Consider the following 21897-nt stretch of genomic DNA (forward strand, 5'->3'; position numbering starts at 1 on the left):
TAAAAAACTTTTTGTCCAGATGCAAATTACAAAATGCTACAAGCAAATTTTCTTTAGCCGTCAGGGGACATCGATCAGCAAGATTGCCTTCGTTGTAGCTGTTTTTTTTTTTTTTTTTCGAAGATATGAACAGCAGTATGACTTTTTTAAATGACGCCTTGTATTTCTTATTCTGTTTAGAGCATTAACATTATACATTAATTTAACGACCCTCTGACATGAATGTAATGACACTTACTACATTTGTTTTTCAGAGGTTTAAAACAAATTTTATTTTGCACAGCAGAGAAAACTTTGTAAGCAGGAGGCAACGATAGGAAGAATTTTGTGCGTGGCAGCACACGTGTACACTTGGCTTCTATGATGTACCCTGTTCTGAGTGACACAAGAGAGATATATGTGATGAATAACTATGCATTTAGCTGTCCTAATTCTGACATGCGGATACATGTTTTTGGTCTGTCATGTATCTACTAGTTCATGAGAAAGAGTACTTTTACTGCCATTATTTACAATGACCTGTTTGTCGACAGCTGAAGATCTTAACTTTGATTACCGAAACCAGTTGTCTGGAATAAATGTTATTATTAGCGGTCTTGGTAAAGAAGTTTGTCTTCACTAATATAAGTTGTTGTTTATTCAACAGATGATAGTTGTATACTTACAGACCATTCCAAGAGAACACTAGTTTGATCTACATCTCTTGCAGAAAATTTGTAGTCACCTCGTACGGGATCTATAAAAGGAAAAAAAAAAAAAAAATTAAAAAGAAGCATGAATAAAAATGACAAGTTTGTGACTACACACTGTTCATAAGAACATCATTATAACGAAGAATACAGTAATTGTTATTGTGATGTGTAACTCTAAAGGGATAGAAAAAAAGAGATTAAAATTTTGAAACTGTAGTCGTGTCAAATGCCTATTAGAATACGAAGACAGTGGTGAATGCAGTAACTTTTATTGTCAAACAGCAGTAAAGTGTGGAATCCTGAATTGACTAACGGTATAATATTGAAAGTAGGGCTCACAAGCTAGCATTGTACAAAGAGATTGTTGAAGAGAGCTGTGCGATAAATAATGCCACTGACAAACACCTGGACATTGCTTCCTTTGTAAAATTTTAAATGTGACATCCACTCCAAAAATGTAACAAGGAGTAAACTACGTCTGCCGTTAGAAGTGGAATGAAGAAGAATTTGGAATGTTAATAACCGGCGAGCGCAGTGACGCAGTAAACAAGTGACAAACGGCGTAAACTACAAGACGAGTACAGCGTCATATCATTGTCGATGTTTTGAAACATTAGCTACAAATACCGTTTTGATTACGAGAATTTACTGCATCTGGAAATTGTAGTTCAAGTTACAACTATTATGCTGGATCACATACAAAAAGGTAAACATTTCTTGTAAATAAAGCAAATCACAAATCGTAAAGACAAGTTCAGCAGCTGTAATAGGCATCGCGACCCACCGAATGAACTAAAAATTCGTTGATAGAATGAAGGCTTTCATGGCCAATTGATATTGCTGCCGGTAAACCTTTCGCGATATGAGGTCGTCGTACACAAAAACCTCCTTTTCCTAACGTATCGTCCAGAAGTGCGTTGGGCATCTTCTGAACTTTTACTAAAAATCTAACACATCAGATCGGAAAGATTTTACAGAAACATGAAATTAGACCGGTTTTTAGACCAACAAAGAAAAGTTCTGTGAAGATAAACGCGCTTCTCTGTTAGCATTGGCATATAGAAATGCCGCGTACATGTTGGAAAGTTTATAATTGTAAAGACCGAGAGACGCGGGTTAAGGAACACAAAAGTCTTTTCCGAGTAGGGGAAATAGACAAATCGGCTGTAGCAGAGCATGCTCTTCAGCCAGGAAGTGACCAAGCGAAGTCTTCTGAAACTAAAATATTATGTACGGCGATAAACTATTATCCACGGCCATCTAAATGTATAAACGTAGGGGTAATTTCAATAGGAAAAAACAGACCATATAACTTAGCGACTAATGGACAGTAGCTCTGCAGAATCACTAAACCATTTTTTATCTTTGGCAGAACGACAATCGACAGTTACGGTTTGTCTTTGACAAAGATCGTCTCCGCTTATCATGTGTAACTCCGATCGTGCCCCTTTCCTACACCACATATGTCGCTCTTAGACGTCCGACCAGCCAGTCGGCAAAACTCACCGGAGGCACAAAGCCTCCAGCGCAGTTCTGGACGAAACGTTAGGGCTGTGTTTGAACACGTCTCTATCACAACATGACTTAGCGTTTTTAATGCGCTGTGGATTTTAGTAATAAAAATGACTGTGAAACATCGAGTAAAATGAAAATGCGTGACAACGGCAACAAATAAATAAAAATATCGACTATGATACTGTCCAATTCTTGAGCTTTCGCCTATCCCCCTCCACTACCCCCCCATCTAGTGAGATCTAGTGTAACATCTCCAAGACAGATCTCGCCGCTGTAATTCACTCTCGCGAGGAAAATTAGTGTCACATTTTTACTACAAAATTCGTGTGTTCGGCATTTAATTACTGACCAATGGTCTAAACTGTTACATCTGAATGTTGCCGACTTGTGTTCAAACCGACTAAAATCTGGTAAAGTTTTCATGTGCTATTGTAATATGTGAACAGGGACTCAATTACTAATTTAAAACATATAATTACCGCTTCTCATAAACAAATAAAATATTATACTGGGTTCACTCAAGTAATATTATCTGGGAGACAATGTCTGTTACCTTCGCTTAAGATCAGATTAAATGTATATACATCCTTACATAGCGATACTTTATGGGAACTCATATTCTAAATTTGTATACACAGAATAGGAGTTTGTGCAGTGGTAGGATTTGGAGCAGCTTCCTCCAGTGTTTCAGGAAATTGTCTAATTTTAAGCAGAGCCACATCTTATTGTTGTGCTAGTCCGTAGTTTCTTGCGTATATCTTGCACTTGCGCCGCACTAGTCAATTGTCAAGTGATTGTTCGATACTGTACCGAACGCTGCAGCATATTAGGATATCTCGAGCCCGTTAGAATACGAGTGGCGTTTGCCGCGGCCTACGAAAATTAGAAACAGGAGAGTTCCGTGAACCATGACCGCATGCTCCGAAAGGTTTACCGGAAGTAAAAAATTTATTTATCTTAATTAAATCTTAAATAGCATCAGAATACAAATCTTAGCTATATAGCTCAAGTGGAGACTGCGATACATGCATAGTATTATTATGTACGTACCAATAGTAAATCGAACAAAGTATCACAACAACAACTTCAACTATTTTTCAGAATGGATGCGAATCGAGTACTGTAAAAGAAGCCCGTCATATACAGTGGGGAGCACGATAAATAGTACGAACAAAAAGGTATTCGTGAAGAAAAAAGACTGATAAATTGACAGAGTATTGTAATTCCCTACGAAATACAGGAGACAGTATTTTGTTTCCCATGCACAGCACGGATTGAAAACATAATTTGGCTCGAAACCATCGAAGATTATGAGTGCAAATAGCGCTATACGGAAATGCAGTTCCAAAAGCTCACCAAGAAACTATTGTGAGACATCCGTCACTACTAAGTCACTGGTCGAAGCCTACGGTTAGTATCTCTAACGCCTCTACTTCAGCTTTGAGAAGCACATTACAGCCGAGCGGTTCTAGGCGCTACAGTCCGGAACCGCGCGACCGCTACGGTCGCCGGTTCGAATCCTGCCTCGGGCATGGATGTGTGTGATGTCCTTATGTTAGTTAGGTTTAAGTAGTTGTAAGTTCTAGGGGACTGATGACCTCAGCTGTTAAGTCCCACAGTGCTCAGAGCCATTTGAACCAAGCACATTACAGCTTCACTTCCTCGAGAAGCAATGGGGAATGTTCACTGCGAAACATCCAGAGTTCTTGCTTGCCCAGGTACCCCACTGCAGAGGACCAGCACACAGATGTCTTCTGATGAACAAACACACAGCGAGCTGGCACTGCCAGTGCTGTGCTGCCAACTTCATACTAAATGCCAAAAAAACCAATTTCGAATTATTCAGTTATTCTTTTTTGTTTTGACAAAAACATTTTAATGAAAATCCTCAACAATACTTTTTAATTGTTATCTACAGTAAGACTTGTACAACTATGCAAATTTTTTTTAAGTCCCCTTCCTTTTATCAACGAAAACAAATACTTTATTCGGAAAACCGCAAAAAAAGTCAAGGTCATGTGGAACAACATATTCGGCATGCCAATGGAACAAAAGTAGTACACGCGTATTACAAAAACGAATGTATTCATACAGCTACATATTTCAAGATATCATGTGTACGTTATAAGTAATTGTTTAGAAGATACAGCATTCATCAGCATTTAAATACACTTTTTCTGTGTATCAGGCATTTTATTTCCTTGGGTAGACTGACTAATTGTTTTACAACAACGATTTTGACAACACAGACTGCAAAATTTAAATTCACTCGAATTCTGCAGCAGTTACTTTCATTAATTTGTTCTGGGAGTAATTCTGATCTGTGCGAGGAGCCATTATAAAATATTATCCACTTTAATATCAGTCACAGAAAATGAACAACACGTGACTTCTATGTGCCTAATGATTGTAATTACTTCATGCTACAAATTAATTCAAACAGTTCGTTCAACTATTTCGGCGTTTCCCCAGTTCAAGTTTTCATCAATATGTGCAACCAAAATCTTCGAAACCTGACACTACAGAAATGAATGACAATTTTCTCATTTTCCCAAAACATATATTTAGGTGATTTGTGCAAAACAAAACACTGGCTTGTACAAGAAAGTAATTTACTACTTTCCTTGGTGACCCTTCATTACTCCTGAGACTTTCATCGGTAGAATAGGAAAACGGGACGAGAGAAGTGATACTGGCCACATAATGTAACCTCTGCTACAGTCTGTATCGTGGCTTGTAAACCATTAATGTAAATACAGTGAAGCGTCAGATAAACTGGTAGGGTAAGGTGCGGTAAATACGACTGTGTGGGTAAATCCGTCCGCCCTCTATTTGTGAGAAACGGCAAAGCGGAGCGATTTCGCATTAGTGTTACCATACAGAGCATTCGAAATAACGAAAATGTCACCTTGACAGCTTCGTCGCATTTGAAATTTAGACACTTAAAAGGCAACAAGTGTGTTTTCGATTGTTTCAATTTAATTTTTTTTGAAAATTGCAACACTAGATTCACCTTATTAAATAAAACGATCGCAAAACAGATGGTTAGTGATTTTGTAGTGTATTTAGTGACCTATTCAGTGTATGTATCGTTTTTGTTGGAAATTTCGTGTAAATTGTTTCTATGTGTGTTAAATGAAAAATGGCATGGTGGGGTAAATCCGAGCGCATATTTTTTATCGTTTATTTGTATGGAATTATTTATTTATGGAAACAAAGTGAATTTTGTTTATTTTTAGGAAAATTGTACGAAATTGCAAACGAAAAACGGCAAAACGCAATCAAAACGATTTTGGCCGAGCAGTTGCTGCAATGCAAATGGGAATGTCTTTAGGAGCTGTTGCTCGTGATTTTAACGTTCCGAGATCGACATTGCTGTTGCACCGCCGTGCGATGAAATCGTCTTTTTTCAATTGAAATTTACATTTATTTAACTTTCAGTACATTTTGTACTCTAAACATTGTTATTTTTTTGGATACATTTTGTTCATTTATGTAAAAAACATAATTGCTTATAATTATTTCCCAAAAAAACCGTTGATTTAGAACTATTTCTGTGCAAAATCAGCCAAACAAATAGGGGATCGGATTTAACTCACCATTTTTGCAAATGGAAAAATGGACGTTTCTTAAAATACTGGTATCTCAAAAGCTGTTGGTGGTATAACAAAAATATTTTGCAAACAGTTGCTCCTTTATATTACCTATAATTTAACGTATGTAAAGTTAAGATCGAACCCCGGAAAAAAGCGTTTTATAGCCACAAGAAATTACTAGGTAGGATTTACCCCACCTTACCCTATAGGCATGTGTATCCAAATACAGAGATATGTAACAAGGCAGAATAGGGCGCTGCGGTCGGCAATGTCTATATAAGGCAACAAGTGTCTGGCTCAGTTTTGGGATCGGTTACTGTTGCTACAATGGCAGCCTGTCAAGATTTAAGTGGGTTGGGACGTGTTGTAATAGTCGGCGCACGAGCGACGGGACACAGATTGCGACGAAGTCGGGATCTTCCCGTACCACCATTTCACGAGTGTACCGTGAATATCAGGAATGAGTAAAACATCAAATCCTCGACATCGCTGAGGCCGGAAAAGGATCCTGCAAGGAGGACTGATCAGCCGGAACATGAGCACCTCCCTAATAGCCGCTAGGTTCACCGTTGACACAGATAACAGAAGTAATGAGGACTTGATAGGTCGCTGGAGGCGGTTGGCACCACATCTGCACACACAAGTCAATCAGTTCCAGTAACAGATGTTTTCGATGTGGTTCAGATCGAGTTGGGTGACCAGCACCTCAATCGGATCTCGCCGCTGTGTTCCTCGAACCACTCCATCACACACGTCGCCTTGCCACATGGCGCATTATCTTGTTGAAAAATTCCCCGGCCGTCGGGAAACATGAACATCACGAGGGGATTTGCGTGGGCTGCAACAAGCGTACGATCTCCCTGGCCGTGATAGTGCCTTGCACGAGCTCCACTGGACCCACGGACGGCCACATGAACACGTGAATGTTCCCCGGAGCATAATGGAGCCGCCGCCAGCTTGTCTCAGTCCTGCAGTACAGGGGTCAAAGAGCAGTCCTCCTGCAAGACTACGAATTCGCGGCCTCCGTCACGATGAAGAAAGTATCGGAATTCATCAGACCGTGGAACACTCAGCCACTGTGCCAGCGTCAAGTGCCCATGGCCACCTGCCCATTCCAGCCTTAGTTGCCGATGTTGCGGTGCTAATATTGGCGCATGCACGCGTCGTCGGCTGCCGAGGCCCATCGTTGGGCGTGTTCGATGCACTCACTGTGTCTTCAGACACACTTGCACGCTGCCCAGCAGTAAAGTGAGATGTTTGTTCCACCATAGTTCGCCACGTGTGCTGTTCCTCTATCCTGTTCAGCCTACGAAGCCGACATCTGTAACGAGGGGTGGCTGCCCAACCCCACGACGTCTATATGTCGTTTCCCCTCGACTTCATCACGTTTTGAAGACACTCACCACAGCACCCCTCGAACACCCGACCAGTCGTACAGTTTCCGAAATGCTCGTGCCGAGCGTCCGGGCCATATCAGTCTTAGCACGTTCAAACCCAGTAACGTCGCACTCCTTCCCCATTCTACCCACGGGCAGCACGCTCACTGGTACCACATGCGACGTGCGTGAGTCTGACCAGCAGTCATTCCTCGCCAGGTGACACTGCTGTTGCCTGGGTGGGTTTATATCGATAATAGGTCGGTGATGGTAGTGCTGGGGATCATCAGCGTATACTCCGAATACAAACACTGGTTTAATTCCTCCTACTTTCGACACATATTTAAGGAGAGGTTTATTATCTTTTGGTTCAAAAAATCTTTTGTTTTAATTGTATTTTTGGATCCATGAAAGAGTTTAGAATCCACCTCTGAAAAGGTTTTTCCGAATACGGAACAGAAAAGTTTGTTATTCGTGGTTGAACAAAAAAAAAAATGCACCTGCCTGAAATCGGCCTTTTTCATGCATCAGTTTTTTTCGGGAATTTCGACTTTGTAGCCCCGAAAAATTATTCTATGTGCTTGTCCATGATTGCAGCTTATAAAGTGATCAAGGAGCTTACGACGTGCTAAGGCGTGGCAATCCGACGGCATTCCATTTCGGTGGAACAGATGAAGAAGGCCATTTGGGCAACGTATTTATAAAAGTGTTCGACGGATGACCACCCACAACAACAAAATTGTCCGGCTGGGGAAACTAGCTGGTGCAAGTGGCGCATTGCAGGGGCTACTCGATATCTGCAAGAATATCAACACCACCAGCTGCTCTCCAAGGAAGTTCAAATAGTGATTCACCCGATCTACGAGGCCCTTACAGAGGACGAGTTATTGTACCGGTGCTTGGGAGGAAACACACGAAATTCAAATGAAAGTTTGAACGCGTGTGTTTGGAAGTTAGCCCCCAATCATTTGCATTCTGGTGCGAAGACTGTGGAGACTGCGACTCTCCTGGCAGTGAGCAGCTTCAACGAAGGGTGTTCAGCAATTCTGCAGACCACGACAACGACGGACGTCACCCTGGAACTCTATTCGACGCAGTTCGCCAAGCATTCGGACGACCACCGGATTCGAGTGGTCGAAAACCGCTTGTCACCGGCCGTACGAGCGGCTCTGGAGCAGTGCAGGATGGCCCAGATAGAGCAGAACGCCCTCTATGAGGGAGAGGATGGACTAGCTTATGAACCCGGAATAACAGATTGAACGTACGTAGCATAATATTGCATTTATATGTAGTCAAACTTCAAACGCGTTTTTCTCGAAATGACTTTTTTTTTTATTGAGCGGTATGGTAACTTCAAATCTACTGAACCGATTAGCATGATTCTTTACATCCGACGAAGCTAACTAAATTGTCTAGGGGTTGTACCCGTTTTATTCCGATCCATCAACTACAAATATTTTTACTTGGTTGACGAAGTCGAAAATCGATTAAAAACCCAATTTTTTTCAAATGGCCGCCATTTTGTTTCCTATGGTCCAAATAACTTAAGAGAGGTACATCTCGTAAAGAATCCTATGAACTTCGCTAACATCAACTCAATTTTGTTTTCAGATGAGCCGGCTCACCTGTGACATACCGCGTGTGGGGATCTACATCGAAATTTTGTTTAGTTCCGACGGCACTTTCGCCGTTGCTCTTCGACATTTCCAGTCGAAAAAATTTCAGTTTGTAGAGGAAATATCAATGACCACTTTGACCATATTTGACATTCATATCTATAGCACATCCCAAGAATAAAATTCTCAAAGAACATGCTTTATTCGTGGCAAAGATAGTAAACGTCCCCTTAAGCAATACAAGAGGAAAACCAATAATCTTGCGTTAAATGAACCAACTGCAACGGCAAGCATTCAGGCACAGACAAGTCATCCACACTTTATTACCGTCGGCGAAGTCATATAAAAATCCTGAATTTATCTTTCCTGTCAAGTTTGTGATTATCGGTTTTTGGTTTATTTATATTCCGTTTTTATTTAGCGGTAGCTTGGTTTAGCTTCGACTTTGAAGTGTATTCATTATCGCTCGCGGTAGAAATTGTAAATGGAACCTGAAGATAGCTGAAGCAGCAGCGATTGTCGAGAGCTTCCAGCACGCAGCTACAAAACTGTTACGATTTACGATAACCTAAGAACTGAGACTCTGTAATTTCACTTGTAGAACCTTAGAGCCTGTAACAGTACAACGCAGTGCACAAGTGAAAGGTGGGTGTCCAACTGATCACGTACGAAATTCACAGAAATCATCACGCGTTGACGCTCTTACCGCTGTACTGGCCGTGTCTCCGTATTCACCAGGGAGCATCCAAAAATAATTTTCTGAAACTCCTATAGCCGTATTCGGCGTCTACAATATCAGGCAGATCACTTTTGCGTGACAAGAAATATTCTTCACTTTTAAGCTTAAACTACTGTATTGACGTAGCTATTGCATTCGTTTGTTTGCAAAATATCATCAGTTTGACACAATTAACGTCGCACAACAGGCACATTAACATCGACAGACTGTAATAGCTACCGCAACAATATCCTCAAATTCCCAATCAGACTAACACGATACAGCGCCCGCTGTCTTTCGCGTCAAGATAAGAGTGATGATAATACAATGGTTGCATTCTATTCCGCGGTCACAGAGCATAAGTCGAAGATTTTTCTCTGCGCATCGAAACATGTATATAACGCAACAATAAAAAATACACATTTATTTAACGGAAAAATTGGCATATTAAAATGATGCCGAAACCTGCAAAAGCCCTAAAGAAATCCCAGCTGATACTGATATCGTTTTACCTCCAATAGCTGACAAACGTTTTGAAGCCATAACTAACAAAATAAAATAGCTTGCAGAAGACAACAACATCATTTGGGCATATTACACTCAAAAGCCAAAGACACAGGTACACCTGCTTAATACTGTGTAGGGCACCCGCAAGCACGCAGAAGTGGCGCAACATGACGTGGCATGGCCTCGACTAATGTCTGAAGTAGTGCTGGAGGGAACTGACACCATGAACCCTGCAGGGCTGTCCGTAAATCCGTAAGAATACGACGGGGTGGAGGAGGCCTCTCCAGAACAGCACGTTTCCAAGGCATCCCAGATATGCTCAATAATGTTCATGTCTGGGTTGTTTGGCGACCAGCAAAAGTGTTTAAACTCAGAAGAGTGTTCCTGGAGCCACTCTGCCGCACTCCTGAACGTGTGCGATGTCGCATTGTCCTGTTGCAACTGCCCAAGTGTGTTGGAATGCACAGTGGACACGAATGGATGCAGGTGATCAGACAGGATGCTTACGTATGTGTCACATGTCAGAGTCATATTTAGACATCAGGGGTCCCATATCACTCCAACTGCACATGCCCCACACCATTACAGAGCATCGACCATCTTGAACAGTCCCCTGCTGACATGCAGAGTCCATGGATTCACGACATTGTCTCCATACCCGTACACGTCCATCCGCTCGATACAATTTGAAACGAGACTCGTCCGACCACGCAACACGTTTCCAGTCATCAACAGTGCAATGTCGGTGTTCATGGGCCCAGCTTTGTGTCGTGATCAAGGGTACACGAGTGCGCCTTCGGTTCCGAAAGCAGCTATCGATGATGTTTCGTTAAATGGTTTGCAAGGTGACGCTTGCTGATGGCAAAGCATTGAAATCTGCAGCAATCTGCGGAAGGGTTGCACTTCTGTCACGCTGAACAATTCTACCCAGCGGTCGTTGGTGCCGTACTTGCAGGATCTTTTTCCGGACGCAGCGATGTCGATATCCGGATTCCTGATATTCACGGTACACTCGTGAAAGGATTGCACGGAAAAATCCCTACTTCATCGCTACTTCGGATATGCTGTGTCCCAACGCTCGTGCGCCGAATATAATGCCAAGTGCAAAGTCACTAAATTCTTGATAACCTGCCACAATAACCGATCTAACAACTGCGCCAGACACTTGTTGTCTTATATAGGCGTTGCCGACTGCAGCGCCATATTCTGCCTGTTTACATATCTCTGTATATAAATACCCAAGTCTATACCAGTTTCTTTTGCGCTTAAATGTACAATGATTTCGAAATCTGGAAAACCCAAAAGCAACCCCATCTCATACTGACGTCCTATTGCTCCCAATAACTGACAAACCTTTTGAAGCAATAACTATCAGGCAACAACAGGAGAGAACAGCACTATACCATACGAAGAAGTTCACTTCAGAAACAGTCACTGTGCCGCTCATCCACTGTTAAGAGTAACTAACAAAGCAGGACAAGCCTGCAACTTAGCAGATGTGACAGCTGCCTTCCGTATAGACATGGAAATCTCCATTGACAAGGTATAGCATACGACTTCATACCTGAAATAGTACAATTAAGAGGTAACCTCATTGGAAATAGATGGGTAGTAGTTGAGGCTCAAAAATCATCGTATTTCATAAATCGGGAGTCCCCCAGGGTCCCCTCATCACCCCGTTGTTATAACCGACATGTGAAGCTGACATCCCAAGACCCAGGTGATGCAATCAAGATATTGCTTACTGGTGATATGGGGCCAGCTACAGTGCAGTCAGTGAAGAAACAAATTCGAAACATGATTCGGTAAACCGAGCGAGATGGCGCAGTGGTTAGTACACTTGACTCGCATTCCAGAGGGCGACGGTTCAATCCCGCGTCCGGCCATCCTGATTTAGGTTTTCCGTGATTTCCCTAAATCGCTCCAGGCAAGTGCAAGGATGGTTCCTTTGAAAGGACACGGCCGACTTCCTTCCCAGTCCTTCCCTAATCCAATGAGATCGATGACTTTGCTGTTTGGTCTCTTTCTCCAAACAACCGAACCCAATCCATAATTCGGTAAATGGAGAATCCGACAAAAAGTCAACTTATCCTATTCAGAAATAGAAAACTTACTAATTGCCAGCAACAGGTCTCCCAAAATCTCATTGTTCGACTTTGCGAAAAAAAAATTAATGGTTCAAAATGGTTCAAATGGCTCTGAGCACTATGGGGATTAACATCTGAGGTCACCAGTCCCCTAGAACTTAGAACTACTTAAACCTAACTAACCTACGGACATCACACACATCCTTGCCCGAAGGATTCGAACCTGCGACCGTAGCGGTCGCGCGGTACCAGACTGAAGCGCCTAGAACCGCTCGGCCACAGTGGCTGGCGAACAAAAAATTACTCCACAACCAAAAGACAAATATCTTGGAATAATCTATGCGAAATCTTGAATTGACACAAAAACATGACTGAAAAGATGAAAGAAATTGGAGCACCAGTTGACCTTCAAAATATTTGTCCGACTCATTCTCGAATAAGTATCTCAATCATGGATTATCTCATCTAATCAGACGAAAAACAAAATCTATCTGCTTACCGGAGAACGCTTCGAATAGCTGCAGATCAACGCTTTCACTTCCCAACAAACTCCCTTCACGGAACACTTAAAACCAAGAACATGCTGGACGGAATAAAAGAAGAATTCACCATATTCGGGCTAAACAGACTACTTAACAATGGATTTAGAAAATCAGTCTTGCACTACAATGCTACATCGTTTAGTTTTCCGAAATTAAAATATACATTTTCTCCCTGCGTTATTCTCGAAGCAATATCGTATTCAACCCAACAGAATCCTTTGTAAATCACCGAAAAGTCAACAAACCGAGAACACCTACAAGTATTTGGAATGATGTAGCAGCCTGATACAGAAAGAACAATTTACTGAGCAAATTTACTTCAGTCAACTCCTATAGAAGAAAACAATGTTCCCTGCATCGACTAGAATTTCAAGGTTTCCATCTACTATACAATTAGACGGAAATATTCTGCATCAACAAAAGTCGAAGATCACAATGCAACAGTGTCAGGACCACTGAAATAATATGACATATATAAGCCGGACAAGAGGCAACCAATCACAGGTGGGGTTTTTTCAACAGAGGTTTTTCCATCACACGTAAGCCAGATGCAAGGATTTGGAATGAAGGAAACCTTATGAACATCATGTTCCTCTCAATTATCCATCTACATTCAGTTTATATTAAATAAGCGCGCAATTGTCCTAAATAAATGGGATCACTACAGTACGAACTACAAATATTGGCTGAAAAAATATTAAAAAAAGGTCTTACACTGTTACGAAAGGGTTCCACTACCGTGGATGCTTGTCCGTGCTGCAACGACAGTAACGCGTGCTCAACACCAAGGATACTACAATACACAGTAGGGGTAGGACTGACATATCTAGCTGGGATATCGGAGGGACAATCTGAGAAGGCGGTATGGAAATGGAGCAAATATTTATTTAATATAATTACTTTTCATTTAGAACACCAAAAAAAATGGTTCAAATGGCTCTGAGCACTATGGCACTTAACATCTTTGGTCATCAGTCCCCTAGAACTTAAAACTACTTAAACCTAAATAACCTAAGGACATCACATACATTCATGCCCGAGGCAGGATTCGAACCTGCGACCGTAGTAGTCCCGCGGTTCCGGACTGCAGCGCCTAGAACCGCACGGCCACAGCGGCCGGCATTTAGAACACAATTACATGGTACGTGTTGCGGCAGAAGTGATTGGTCCACCATATTTTTCGGAAGATCTCATCTTTTTCAGCAAATAGTTTTTCGTATTACGTGTTTGTAAAACTCCCTACAAGTCAGCTTGTAGTTAGACTGCCACTGATTCCACAGTCCCTCGCAGCATCCGATTTCTTTCATCAGTCGAGTGGGCTGGCATCAGCGAGAATACTCTTCCCACATTGGTGCCGTGTGCGGGAACGGATAACTAATACTAGCATAATTTTAGCAGTTGGTATTTGCATTCAGGAATTTCGGTTTCCTTTAGAAAGTAAATCCACCTTTCGTCCTCAGAGTATCCAGAATTCCATTCTTCCGAGTCACGCTTAGTTTCTAAAAAGCTCTTCAGATACATATATTTCTGAAAATAATTGTCGCCTGAGACCTTCAGACCACTTTTAGTCAGGTATATAACAGTGTTATCAATCATCACGGAATTTGGGGTTTCAGATAGCGTCATCCTATCACGTACTTGATGTTTATTAGAAGCAATAGCCCACTTCTCTAAATAACCAAATGATACGGTGTAGAAAGCCATTGTCTCTTCCTCAAATTTCTAAATCAAATTAATTATTTCTTGGTTACGGTTCTCGTTATTTAATTGATTCAGAGTCATCTTGGTTTGCATGTCATGAAAATCGGCGGATTCCCTTTCATTCCGATATCTTTGACTGTCGATTAATATATTTCTTATTTCAGTTGTAAGGACTTTATTCTAAAAAATTGTTTTTATGGCATTCAAAGCTGTCAACTGCGGGCGTTAACGACAGCCAACTTGTTTTTGAGTGAGATAGAAGAGTGTGATGATTGACATGAACATATAAGCAGAACTCTTTCAGCTTCTCCGTCCTTATCGTTCATACTGAGAAACAAATAAATATTTTCATGACGATTATTGCAATGGCGATAGATAATGCTGCAGCAACGCTTGTGGAGAATATGAGCAGGGCATCCAATTCCTACTACATTTTTTCTTGGTTCTTCTCTAATTTGGTGAAACTCATTCGATGAAACCCTCCGAAGTTGGTATTGGCACTAACTCCACAAAAAGCGATTAATTTATGTAATAGAATCTCCAGTTGCCTTAAGATGTCTGGGCAAAACTTTACAATAGTCTACGATGATAAGTTATGCAGCAAATCAAAGTTCAACAGGTTCTATTGGATTCCGTCAGTTTCAGTAATGTATTCAATACCTACAGGAAACATCGTTTCAGCATTGTGCTTCTATGCGTCGGTGCCTATACCGTAATATATCGCAATTGTCTTATGCATTCGGAGACGGAGTGTGGTGCGAGAATATTTGTAACAACCGCCGTAGCTTTGGTCCTGGCTGTAGACTGCTTTGCGGTGACTTTGGAGTCAAGATACATTGCGGCATTCAGTCTTACGGTACACTCAAGTGAACTGAAGGATTGATGATGCTTGACAGCTTTATAATCTGTTGTTAGCTCTGCAGCAGCCACGAGTAATTCTTCCTCAAAATCTTCTTCAGTCATGAATTTAGAAGTAGGCTTTGATGTCGATGCTACCGCGAATCTATTTGTATGATCCTTCGTACAGATCTGATGGCTCACATGAGGCCTTACCTCCGTCAGTTACTGAGATGAAACAGCTACAAATATCACACAACGCTTTCTGATACTTACGTCCATTCTCGACAAATTACCACTCTTTTGTGTAATCATCCCGAAAGAGTCACTTTCTCTATTCAATCTCAGCTTTTTCGTAAGATATGATAAGTTTATTCACGATAAAAAGTCGACAGTAACGCTTTACTCATTGAAGTACATGTCACTCTACACTTCACGCCCGATATGGTTCAAATGCCTCTGAGCACTATGGGACTTAACATCCGAGGTCATCAGTCCCCTAGAACTTAGAACTACTTAAACCTAACTAACCTAGGGACGTCACACACATCCATGCTCGAGGCAGGATTCGGACCTGCGACCGTAGCGGTTTCGCGGTTGCAGACTGAAGCGCCTAGAACCGCTCGGCCACACCGGCCAGCTCACGCCCGATATACCCTCAGCAAACACTTCAGATATTACTAACTTCCACTAGTTATTCGTATCACCTTTAGAAGGAATCGCCTTATCAGATCGCTGTTCAATTAGGAAGTGCCCGATTCCTCGGCGTGACGCTGCTTAAATAGTTCTCGAATGATGGCGCTGGATCTAGAAGGTGTTTGCATCGTCGACACGGGATACGCAACATGCAACGCTATATGTGAGACGACCTTGTTAACATAAACTTGTTGACGTAAATTAAACTAACTGAAACTGCATTTACATGTTGCGCTAACATATGGAGTTACTTCAGTGCTTGAGCCAAGTTCGTTACAGAATTTTTCAAAATTGGGACAAAAATTGGGTATCGTTGGGATGTCGGGACAAGAAGGTTCATATCGGTGATGGTCCCGATACATCGCATAACGGAATGGATGACAACAACCTTAGGTAGGGGTTATGCACAGCCGGGCTGTGAGCTGTGATGTCACTGTGGATCCAGGCCCCCTCCCCCGCCACACCACACTGCACTGAAGATAATAGGCACACATAATAGGCACTCATACTCGGGTATGAATGTAATTGAGATTTTCCAGAGTTTGGTATATTATTATAATTTTTATTATCAATAAGCTTTATATTAGTTACAGCATTTTTTTCTATGGTTGATGAAATGGAAGAGTAAAGCTTCGAAAGGATGTCAACCTGTTTCACCGTCTCGGATGGAACTGCTTTTTTACTTGTGGGAAGACGCTCACAAAACCTAAGACCCCATAGCCCTGTAGTATGGAGAAACCTCCTATGTCAGTCTAAACTCTTTAACTGTATTAACAGGCTCTCTGGAAAGTTATGATACAACTTTTTTTACTTTCTTCGTTTTCTGTCTTTGTTCAGTTTCAGTTTGAAGTTTTTTCTTGCTGATAGCACTCATTCTAATGAAAGTGCGTGTCCATATGAAACACATTAAAACAAAGAGAAATCTTTATAAGGAGGGCAATGTAAAGTTGCAACCTTTGGAATATCTTCAAATGACGAATTAGTGCACAGAAATTTCACAATCATATATTGTTGGCAGTCAGAAATAGAGCCCTGAATCACTTTTTGAACATGTTTTCATTTCAGTTACTGATCACTAAATCGACAGATACGATGCTGCAAATCTCAGTTCTTTTGCATAAGGTTTTTTACTTCTGTTTCTATAGCTTCTAATTGTTGGCATAGGGAAATGTTTTTGCATTCACAACAGTTTTTGTTTTCACGGTTAACGTTTAGTCTAGTAATAATTTCTTCATTAATTGGTAATATACTTACCTGTAAAAATATCTTCTACTTTTGTACCTTGGCTTCGTTTTTGTGCCCAAATACTTCAAACATTATTTGGCTCATTACTACTCTCTAAATCAGTGCCGAAGTGAGCAGGATTTAGAGTTGCAACAGCATCAATCTTCAACTTGCGATTCGAACAAATATTCAAATCCCTTTCATAATACTAATCAGTAAAAGCACTGAGCAGATATGAGCATTCTCAACTGTGGCATAACTCTACACTCTGTCGCCAGTCAGTAACGACACTTCACAGTGCCGGAAACACTTTTGTTTTCGCTCGTAAACGCAATTACGACAGAATACGCTCTGGCAACTGCGAGCTACTGAGCGCTGGTTGGGTTCACTCTGACGTCAGTGGCGCAGCTCACTATTGCGCATGCAGCTCGTCACCCTTACTGCGTCTTCTGGTATCTGCGATCAACACCTTTCATCTACTCGAACCATCACGCTAGCATCGAGCTGCGGCTGTCGCGCCAGACCAACGATGCTGGTAGCAGTTGCCGGCAGGGCAGCCGGACCAGCACAGCCGGCACCCACGTGCACTGCGAGCGACCTGCGCTGGTGATGGCCGAAACCTGATGTTATGAACCAGCTGCAGGGGAGCTTGCGAACACAGTGCCAGGTACACAGACCAGCCGCAACATTACGACCACCGACCCACTATGGATATAAACCCGTCCAGGCGACGGGAACATCACCTAGCGAAGAATTATTGCTAGTAGCCGGCCGCGGTGGTCTCGCGGTTCTAGGCGCGCAGTCCGGAACCGTGTGACTGCTACGGTCGCAGGTTCGAATCCTGCCTCGGGCATGGATGTGTGTGATGTCCTTAGGTTAGTTCTAGGGGACTAATGACCACAGAAGTTGATTCCCATAGTACTCAGAGCCATTTTTTTGAATTATTGCTAGTCAGACACACGTATGGAGTGAGTGTGTTTTCTGTGTGTAGAATAAGGAAGAGACACAATGTGTCTGAGCTTGACCTAGGTCAGACTGTGAAAGACTCGGCACGAGCATTTTGGAAACTTCACACCTTGTCGGGTGTTCATCAGATGTTAAGGGGCTCCGGAAAGGCTCAAAATCATGAAAAGTCCAATTTTTACTTTTTTGCGTTTTCTGAATCTGCAGACTATTACCTTTTAATTGATATATAATTTATTCAATTCCGAAGACTACAACTATTTTTAAATTTTTTTTGAAATGTGTTCCACATGGGCGTGACCCACTGTGGCGCTGTTAAACTGCTGTCAAATGGTGTTATTATTAACGTCCGTGTTCATCAGGTACATTTTAGTGATGTGAGATAAAGTATGTGTTGTGGCTAACCTGTGATGGTTCAATATATATCGCTGGTGTGATTGTCGATTGTTTCATGTTTATTTACTCTGTCGTTATCTCGAAAATATTCGTAATTAATTCTGTTCCTTGAGTCTCTGCTTTGTTGAAGTATGATAATGAGTAAAAGTAAAGGTATTAGAAATCCTCTGAAGGCTTTTAAGAAAAGGAGAAATGTTGGAAAGCCAAAGGTATGTGTTATTACTGTAAACAATAAAGACGATAACCAAGTGAGTGAACCTAACCTCTCAAGTACACTTGCCCATAGCAGTCAAAGTGGGAAAGAAAATACTTCACATAAGAAGCTTGGTTCAATGAGTGAAAACTCTGAATATTTCATGGGCTAGTCGGATGTGAATGAAATATTTGATATGTCGGTTCTCAAAGGAATTTTTTCAAACTGTGTAAGATGTATTCATTGTAGTGAAGTTGGTCTGGAACTCTCCATAATGAAGCACGTAGGACTTGCTAGTGAAATACAACTGAAATGTGATAAGTATTCATACATGACCACCTTTTGGAACAGTGTTGCAGTAACTGCAACTGAAGAAAATGGTAGCGAAATCTACGAACACAACAACGAGCGATGCTTGCTTTAGACAAGGAACGCCTTCGGGCTGCAGACAGGGCTGTAAAGAGTCTAGAAATACAAGCAAGAGTAAACAGGAGGAGGAACAAGAGGAAGCTGGAGGAGGAGTTTGCAGAGGATGAAGATAATCCATCCTATGGACCTGGAATGCACTAAAAAGTTAATCCAATCTTTGTCGCTCGATTCCCAAAACTTTTATTTTCTCATAGTAATTACATGTTTTCTAAGGATCTTCCAAACATATTTGTTTCAAACTCTCAGTAAATGTTACACAGTACCTTCTGCATAATTTAACACAGCCTTTTTCAAAAAAACTGTATATTTTTTAATATATAAATAAAAAATTGCAAAAAAATGTTGTGAATTTTCATTACAATTGAAAAAAAATCGTCTTTAATAACTGAACTAAAATTTTGTAAAATCCCTGTGTTAAGTTGTAGCCCATATTCCAATAAATAATGTGTAAAAAGTTCAACTACCTACCTCAAATACTTTGTGAGGAAAGATGTAATTTATAAGCGTTATTTTAACGTTGGAAGTATAGGGCGATCTGGAGCCCCTTAAAGCTGGGCAGAGTACAAGTGTGTCTCAACACACAGTGCATCGAACACTTCCAACGATGGACGTCCACAGCTGACGTACCCTGCATGTGCCAATGTTAATGATTGAAATGGGCTCACGACCACCTACACTGGATGTTGACGCATGGTCAGAGCATTGCACGGTATGATGAAAGCTGATACCTTCTTCACTTTACCAATAGGAGAGGGCAGATTCTGTCATCTTCCAGGGGAACAGCTCCTCGACATCTGTACTGTGGGATATAGATAAACTGGCGACGGCTCCATTATGCTCTGGGGAGAATTGTTATGGGAATCAATGGGTTCAGTGGAGCTTGCGCAAGGAACCATGGCGCCTAAGGAGTATCGTACACTGCGTGCAGACTTATGCCCCTTCATGCCGATCATGGCCAGGAGTATGATGGGAGTCATTCGAGGAACACTATGGCGAGTTCCAATTGATGTGCTCGCCCCCCCCCCCTTCCCCCCAACTTGCCTAAACTCGATCGAACACATCTAGGATGCGATTGAATGTGGCGATAGTGCCCAGCGTTCACCTCCCCAGGATTACGTGAATTAGGTGATTTGTGTGCACAGGTGTGCAGCAACTCCCTCCATGGCCCCACTGCTTCTACACGCCCAAGTGTCGCAGCTGTTATCCATGCCAGAGGTGGACATACAAGCTATTAGAGAGTTGGTCATAATGTTTTGGCTGATCAGTCTAGCTTCCATATTTAATCACATCGTTTGCATTTTGGCTTCATTGATAGGGGACAGTGTCAGTACACGATGTTGCTTCATACTACCATAAGTTGCTGATTGTTATTTTATATTGTGACTGATCCTTAAGAGAAATTTTTCTATTGGGCTTTTTCCTTATAATACGTTGCTGCTTGGGTTCTGAGGCCATCCTTGGTTCCTTCCGGCGGCTGGCTGATTTGGTGAAGACAACCAGCATCGCACGAGGAGTGCAAGCTGAGCTTAATATCTGCAGCATAGTGCCCAGAGTCGATCGCGGTCCTCTGGTTTGGAGCCGTGTGGAGGGTCTAAACCAGAGGCTCAGACGACTCTGCGACTATAATGGTTGCAAATTCATCGACCTCCGTTATTGGGTGGAGAACTGTAGGGCCCCCCTAGACAGGTCAGGCGTGCACTACACACCGGAAGCAGCTACTAGGGTAGCAGAGTACGTGTGGCGTGCACACGGGGGTTTTTTAGGTTAGAGGGACCCCCCCTTGGGCGAAACGATAAAATACCTGACGGCTTACCAGAGAGGACATTATCATCGTTGATAAAGAACGTCCGTCCTCAGAGACCAAAAACAGGAAAAGTTAACGTAATATTGGTAAACTGCAGGAGTATCCAGGGCAAGGTTCCTGAATTAGTATCTCTTATTGAAGGAAATAGTGCGCATATAGTATTAGGAACGGAAAGTTGGTTAAAACCGGAAGTGAACAGTAACGAAATCCTAGACACAGAATGGAATATATACCGCAAGGATAGGATAAACGCCAATGGTGGAGGAGTATTTATAGCAGTAAAGAATTCAATAATATCCAGTGAAGTTATTAGCGAATGCGAATGTGAAATAATCTGGGTTAAGTTAAGTATCAAAGGTGGGTCAGATATGATAGTCGGATGCTTCTATAGACCACCTGCATCAGCAACCGTAGTAGTTGAGCGCCTCAGAGAGAACCTGCAGAACGTCGTGAAGAAGTTTCGTGATCATACTATTGTAATAGGGGGAGACTTCAATCTACCAGGTATAGAATGGGATAGTCACACAATCAGAACTGGAGCCAGGGACAGAGACTCTTGTGACATTATCCTGACTGCCTTGTCCGAGAATTACTTCGAGCAGATAGTTAGAGAACCAACTCGTGAAGCTAACGTTTTAGACCTCATAGCAACAAATAGACCGGAACTTTTCGACTCCGTGAATGTAGAAGAGGGTATCAGTGATCATAAGTCAGTGGTTGCATCAATGACTACAAGTGTAATAAGAAATGCCAAGAAAGGAAGGAAAATATATTTGCTTAACAAGAGTGATAGGGCACAAATCGCAAAATATCTGAGTGACCACCATCAAACGTTCATTTCTGAGGAAGAGGATGTGGAACAAAAATGGAAAAAATTCAGAAACATCGTCCAGTACGCCTTAGATAAGTTCGTACCGACTAAGGTCCAAAGCGAGGGGAAAGATCCACCGTGGTATAACAATCATGTACGAAAGGTACTACGGAAACAAAGAAAGCTTCATCATA

At 41.9% G+C, this 21897-nt stretch overlaps 1 protein-coding gene across 2 annotated transcripts in view; it reads right to left on the minus strand.

The window, feature by feature from the left end:
* LOC124719995 overlaps nt 1-21897 on the minus strand; it is a 517761-nt gene that overhangs the window by 151187 nt on the left and 344677 nt on the right. For both annotated transcript variants that reach the window (XM_047245223.1, XM_047245222.1), the window contains exon 16: nt 666-736. In XM_047245223.1, coding sequence (XP_047101179.1) covers nt 666-736 — 71 coding nt within the window. The remainder of the gene's footprint in view (nt 1-665; nt 737-21897) is intronic.

The sequence above is a fragment of the Schistocerca piceifrons genome, chromosome 11 (genome assembly GCF_021461385.2).
Source record: "Schistocerca piceifrons isolate TAMUIC-IGC-003096 chromosome 11, iqSchPice1.1, whole genome shotgun sequence".
Lineage (NCBI taxonomy): Eukaryota > Metazoa > Arthropoda > Insecta > Orthoptera > Acrididae > Schistocerca > Schistocerca piceifrons.